The sequence below is a fragment of the Melozone crissalis genome, unplaced genomic scaffold (genome assembly GCF_028551555.1).
Source record: "Melozone crissalis strain CALT ecotype California unplaced genomic scaffold, PUWL_Pcris_2 ptg000029l_1, whole genome shotgun sequence".
Classification (NCBI taxonomy): domain Eukaryota; kingdom Metazoa; phylum Chordata; class Aves; order Passeriformes; family Passerellidae; genus Melozone; species Melozone crissalis.
Window position 1 is genome coordinate 431182 of NW_026535807.1, and position 6913 is coordinate 438094.

At 55.6% G+C, this 6913-nt stretch overlaps 1 protein-coding gene across 1 annotated transcript; it reads right to left on the reverse strand.

Annotated features, from left to right (window-relative positions):
• Window positions 1–2818: 2818 nt before the first annotated feature.
• LOC128939935 (histone H1.8) lies at window positions 2819–3936 on the reverse strand. Its single transcript, XM_054281191.1, has 5 exons — window positions 3623–3936; window positions 3412–3544; window positions 3296–3333; window positions 3146–3217; window positions 2819–3094 (listed from the first exon to the last, which is right to left on the reverse strand). The coding sequence occupies exons 1-5, from the start codon at window positions 3902–3904 to the stop codon at window positions 2819–2821; spliced, it is 801 nt and encodes a 266-aa protein (XP_054137166.1). The 5' UTR covers window positions 3905–3936.
• Window positions 3937–6913: the final 2977 nt, after the last annotated feature.

A 6913-nucleotide genomic window follows, 5' to 3' on the forward strand; every position in this document is an offset into this window, starting at 1 on the left:
GAGACTAGACACCCCAGTGCCACACTGCCAACCCGGCTTGGTGGCCTGTGGTCCCTCCTGCAGCCTGGGGAGCTGAGACCGCTCCGGTGTCCAGTGTCACACAGGCCCCGTGCAGGCTGGACGTGTTCAAAGCAGCATCCCTGCACGGGCAAAGGCTCCTGCCCACAGGCTGACCACCCCAGCTACCACAGGAAACACACACAGTTACTACCTCACTGCAGGAGGGTGTAAGGGAGCCTCTGGTAGTCATCCAGCTGGCTAGGATGCATTCTGGCATTGGATGACTTTGTCCACTAAAACACCTGGGTGATTCACTGCCATGGACAGGTGGTCTCCATTCCATCATTTCCAGTAATGCCACAATTGTCAGAAACCAGAACATCAGAGTTGTGTATGTGTACATAGATATCTATTTTAAAACAAACAGTAGACTTTATCCAGTATGTTAAAAAGTGGGGAGGGAGGGAAAGGGGAAGAACAGAGTTTTTTTTTTTAAAGAGAATTACAAAAAAAGTACTTACACTGTGGAGGTCTCAATGTCTTTGCTGAGGATGTGGCTTCAGAATAGAAACTCTAAGAATGTAGCTGGGCTACATTTTATTTTGAAACTGATTTCACAAAAATTTCTTGATGTTTTTGTCTTTTAGAAACTGTGAATAGCTGCCAGAGATGTAGGCAGGCCCAGCACAAGAAAGGCCAGGGTGAGAAGGACCAAGGTAGCAGAGAATGTTGAGCTTGATTGGAGGCAGGGAAAGGACCATGGAGCTGTAGCCCCATGTTGTTTATTACAGGGAAAGGATACAGGTAAGCCAAGAGTAAGTAGAGTTTGCCTCCAGGTGCTGTGGCTGGGCCATGTATTGGGGCTATTGTTTTATTATTTAATTATTTTCCAAAGCCAAAAAAAAAAGGAAAAAAAAAATAAAAAGTAGTTGCTGCAACCATTTAATGAAACAACTTTAGCAGAGGGTTTGTAGTGTTGCCTTGAATCTCCAAGCCCTTTGTAAGATGTTTTTAAACTTTGGCACGTGTTGTGGGTGTAGTGCCCTTACCTGCTGTGTAGTGGAAGTGGCAGACTCCTGGCAAAGCCTATCTTTGTAATAAAACAAGGTGCTGAACCTGTGGAGTGCAGTTCCTGCCAAGCACACGGGGAGGACACACGTGGATGACACCTGCACAGACAAGTTTTGCACATGCAAGACACACCATGTGTGGGGTCAGCAGCCCAGTGAGGACAGGCCTGTACCCCTCACACACACCACTCCCACAGCCATTGCCCCAGCCCCTTCCTGGAGCAGGCACAGGAGGGGACAATGAGCATGAGGACAGCAGCCCCTGAGCTGCCCAGCGCTGGGCACGTGGAGATCAGTAACCCCAGAGCAGCAGCTGCTGCTCACCTCTGCCAGGTGCCTCCCTGCATCAGACTTGAGCCTGCAGCTTCAGCACCCCAACACCAGCTGTGGCCCAGGGCCCTTAATAACCACAGCATTGCTAAATCTTCCCCCTGCCCTAGTAAAGGCTCTGCTTTCCACACACCAGAGGGATTTTCTTCCTCCACTAGGAAGTTGACTCTTGGCAAAGCCAAATCCAGCCATTAAATTATTGGCCTCTCCAAGCAAGAGAGCTTTGCATTTCAGACCTGGTGGCTGGTGAGAGGGAGGACACAGTCCCTGCCTGGCACTGTTGGGGACATTGCCACATGGGTGAGTGGTGCTCTGTGAGCCACCCCCATCTGAGAATCCCGTGAACTCTGCTCAGTTACTGCTGCCACATTCCCCACCCTGTCCCTGGGGGAACACGAGTTCCAGTTCCATTAAAGATAGATCAACGCAGCCAAGGCTGAAGTGTAAGGGAAGCTAGTTTGCTCAGCTCTTGCTTAAGCCCCAAAGCAAGGCCAGGAGCCTTGGAGGGCAATGGCAAGGCCAGTTGCAGATTAATAAAATCCTCTTTAGAAAGAGTTTTACTTCCACTTATTTTCTCCCACCCAGGAGGACTGTAACCCTTTACATGATCAGCATGACCTTCAGAAGGGCCCCGCTCTGGGCAGAGCAAGGGAAATTCAGGCAATTGAAGCTATTAAATGGAAGTGTGATACACTGACCACAGGAGCTCACAAGACAAGTTTGTAGGTGGGAACTGTACCATAGACTAATAAGAGCATGAACTGCACTGGAGGCTACAGTAACACCCCAAACTCGATTTTTGAGCCCTAAGACACCTCTGTCTTCCTCTTACTGTAGTTAAAGCACAGGCTGCTTCACCTCTGCTGGGAGACACCTGCCTGTGGCATGCACCCAGACCTGCCAGCCTGGTGCTCCTGTAATCCCAGCTCAGCCAGGCATTAGCACAAGGGCAGCCAGGACAACAAGGGGCTGGACACCTCACACAGCCTGTGGGCACCATGGCTCCACAACAGCCCTGGCCAAGCCTGAGCTTCTCTGCTCCTGGGGATGTCACCATACTGTGTCCCATGGCTCTCAGGTCTCTGCCCATCACCTGGCACACTGTCAGCCTGCACACAGACCCCAGGCCCAGCAGCCCTTGGCACCACAGCTGGGGACAGAGAGAGAACCTCTCTGTGAAGGCAGGCAGCAAGGTAGCTGCCTGCAGCATTAGCTCACCACCGTGCTGTGCAGGTTGAGGGATTTTGGCACTGAGATGGAACTGCAGGGACAGGGACTCACAACAGCAATGCCATTCCATGTGGCAAGTAAAGAAGCTTTATTTGGATGAGGTGAACACAGAGTTAAAACCTTTCCTGGGGACTGAAAACAGCACAGACCCCAAGGGCCTGGGACCCACTGAAGCAGGGCTAAGCTCCCTAAGGAGCCTTTCTGTCTGCTGCCACGGGGGCTGCCTTCTTCACCCTGGCCTTCCCCTGCCCAGCTCCTGCAGTCGCCCGGGGTTTCTTCACCTTGTTGTGACCTCCCTGTGCCTTGGCGCCCTCCTGCTGTGCCCCCTTGGGCACCTTCCCCTTGCCCTTTCCCCTGGGGGCCTTTGCCTCTGCCCCAGCACTAGAAGAGCTGTCGCTGTCGCTCTCCCCTGCGTTCTGAGCAGCCCGAGCTGTGCTGGGTCCTGAGCGTCCTTTTCCGGGGGCCTGGCGGTGGGCAGCAGCCTTGGGGGGCCCTGAAGGCCCAGGGCCATGAGCCTGGGGCCGGTCAGCACTTTGGGGATGCTTTGTTCTATTGCTCCTGGGCTTCTCTGCTGCTCGTGGCTGGGCCTGGAGGGAAGAGAGGGGAGCACCTCAGGGTGCTGCTATGCCACGAGCCACCCAACCCTGCTGCTGGCCCCGACTCACCTTCTCGGGCTTCACCTTGGGCTGCTGCTTGGTGACACCTGTGGAGGAAGGGCAGCAGATGAGTCCAGGTGAGGCCAGGCAGCGCCAGCTCGTTCACAGCACCCACAGCCCTTTACCTCGTGGTCGTGCTCCTGCCACGGGGGCCTGGGGGTCCTTGGTGCTCCCTTTCTGTCCTGGCTTTGGGGCCTGGCCTCTGTCAGGATCTGCCTGGCCCAGCTGCTGCTTGTGCCCTGGTTTCTTGCGTGCTAGCTGGAGGTGAGAGAGAGGTGTCAACAGGGCCAGCCAGCGCCTGCCCCCAGCCCTGTGGCTCCAGCAGCCCTGGCTCACCTTGAAGGTGCCAGTGGCCCCCACAGCAGAGGAGTTGTGGGGCCGCACCAGGTCCCCACAGCTCAGCCCCTTGCTCAGCGCCCGCTTCAGCAGGTACTTGAGGCGGATGGGGTCCACAGTGGGGTACTTGGCCAGGATAAAACGCTTGATGGCAACGACAGAGGCACCCTTCTTCTCGTCGTGAGCCCGCAGTGCCTCCTTGACCATCTGCAGGGTTGGAGGGTGCGAGGCCTGGCAGCGCAGGGAGATGCCAGCGGTCTTGGCTGCTGGAACAGGGACCATTTGGGACTGAAGTGCAGTCCTGAGACATTCACACCCCCAGCAGCCTCAAAGCCCCCAGAAGCCAAGGTGCCACAGCCCTGCTCATCCCTGCAGCCCCCCTAGGGAGCACAGCCACCCTAGCCCAGAGCATGAGCCAAGCTCCAGCTCTGAGGGACCCCAGAGCACTTGCAGACCCCTTACCCAGCTGGGGCTCCATGGCAGTACACAAACCCAGGCAGTCACAAGCACCTCCACCCACAGCAGCACAAACCCCACTGCCATAGCCAGCTCACCTCCCTCCAATTTATCTGATGAACAGCCTGGCTGCAGGTGCTGGTTGTCAGCTGCTAATTGCTGTGGTCGAAGCCCTGGTGGAAGCCAGGATCTGGAAGCTGAATGGCCTTTGCCAAAGCTTTGGGAGGGGCTGGAGGGAGAAGGATGTGAGATGGGGCTTTGCAGAGTAAGTCCCCTGAGCGGGCAGATAAATGGTGTTTACCTGCTGCAAGGTCAATGTTGGGGTGCTGGGATTGCAGCTTGCTGACAACACTTGCTGTGGGGTGCACAGGGAAGCAGCCTGGAGCACACAGACCCATTGCCAGTGTGGAGGTGGGATGTGCTGTCTCCCTTACCGTATGGCCTCACTAGGAAATGGGACTCTGAAAATGGTGGGGAGAGAAGATTTCACAAGGGCAAGGAGGAAAGTGAAAGCTGCTTGGTTAGCTAGCAGAGGCAGGAGGAGCAACTCTCACCCAGCATCCCCAGGTGTCACAAGCAGGACAACAATTTGCACCCACCCACTGAATCCCATGTTCAGGGGAGAGGACTCCCAGCCCTGGACATGGGCAGCCACGTCAGTTCCATGACCCCTCCGTGCAGTGAGGAGAGCCTGAGTAAAACACCAATGGCTCTTTGGTGTAGAAACAGTCCCCACAGTTTCCCCACCCAGTCTGGTGTAGAACAATCCCCACTGCAAATGTCCCCACGGCAGGGACTGCCCACTTCACGCAGGAGTCACAGGGGTTTTGTGTGCATTGTCTATTGGAAACGTGAGGCAGTTGTAAAGCAGGATTACATGATGGCAGGACTGGCTCATGGCCATCTCAGCGGACCACAGCAATGGACCTGAAAAGCACCGCCAAGGTCTGCAGCCACCTCTTGAGCCCAAGGGCCAGACCCTGGCTGAGGTGCCAGTAGGAGCCAGGTCTGGAGCAAGGAGCTTTGAGATAGACCCTTGCCTGGAGCCCCACATGCCCTCCTCCTCCCCAGACCAGCACCAGCCTGTTCATCCCTTGTTTCCAGTCCATTTCTGAATTCTCCAGGAAGGGGACAGTGAGCTGCTGGGGCTGGCACCACAGAAGGTTTGGCTGCACTTCCTCATCCTGGATCCATCCATCACCTCTCTGGTAGCTCTGTGATGCCTCTGGCACCTGGCTGAACTGGCAGGAGGGTCCCAAACCCTTGTTGCCCCTAGCACCACCAGCAGCAGCCAGGTGTCACAGTGTGGGGACAGCCTGCAGGCTTGGGGCCAGGCCTTGGGGCTAGCCTGGCTTGTGTCAGAGCTGGTTCTCCACGGGCAGGAGAACCACAGTGCCAGGCATCACCACGCTCCTGTGGAGCACAGCCTCACAGGCAGCAAATAAACACTGAATCCTTCTTCCTCTTCCCTCCAAAACCACCTCCCAGATTTAAAGAGCATGAATCAGACATCAGCCTAAACACTGAATTATTCATAAAACTCTAATCTTTAGATTTCACTGAATATGCAGAAGTATCGATAAAAAAAATAATGAGAGAATTGTACTTGCAAATTGCTCTTTATTAAGGGTTTAACTCGCATGGGCTCTATACGTTCCCTATTAGTCCTTGCAAAGCTGCATAGGATTAGAAATCAGAGAGGATAATAATGTACAAAAATAGTTTCAAATGTTGATAACACTGAACAGTGAGAAAAACATCTTATTTGTATAACTGAGCTAAAAATAAAAATGAAGAACACCGCTACAATTGCAATATGCCATCTCGTAGTGCTTGGAACATATGTCGGCGTGGCTGAGCCATATGCTGCTGGGTCCTGCCTGCTGCGGCGGGGAGGGAGATCAGCCCCGGCCCCGCGGGCCCAGCAGCACCAGAGCCACCCAAAGCCTCCCGCTGGGCCGAGGCCAGACTGACCACGGCCAAAATGGGCAGGGCCATGGGCAGGCTTGCTGGGCGCTTGGCCCGAGGGGTCCAAAGCTGCCTAAGAAAGAGAGGCAGGACTGTGGGGAAGGGGTGCTGGGGGACAGGGAGCGGAGCTGCTGCTGCTGAGGGTGCAAACACCATCCGAGTGCTGCTGCACCAGTGCTGGAGGACCGAGAACCAAGCTGTCCCGGAGAGCTGTGGCCACACACGGCTGAGCCATGCTGGCAGGGCCCGCCGTGCCACCTCCCTGCCAGGCAGGACCCGGGCACTGCTAACTGTCCCATCCCCCTGGAGGAATCACCGTGTTCCCCAGGACTTCTGGCAGGTGGGACAGGGCCAGAGCTGGGAGCATCTGGCAGAGCCAGGGCACTTTGCAGCAGCCAAATGTGCTCTGGGCAGACGCAGTGTGATGGGACTGAGCGACTGGCAGCACTGGCCAGGATCCATCTCTGACAAAAGGACCAAAAGTGGCCACAGCTCTGGCCCTGGCAGCAGCAGATGCAGAATGTGCCCTGGCTGTGGTGTTAGGGTGGGTTGAGGGAGGCAAGGACAGCTCTGCTATGGCCCCAGGCATGAGCTCTCCAACCCAGCCTGCACTCAGAGAAGGAGCATGAGGTCTCAGCAAGTCAACAGAAATGCATGGATTTACGCCAGAGGAGCTAAGCCTTTGCATTTTAATTACAAAACATGTGTACACATTTTCAGCCTTGTTCCCAGGGTTCCTAGAGCCAGAGCGAGGAGCCCACCCCACAGGGCCTTGGCCATGGTGAAGCAGGGGCAGGTGGTGGCAGCGGTGGGGTGAAGTTTGTGCTGCCAGGGCAGCACCCCAGGGCCCGGCTGCTCCCATGGGGC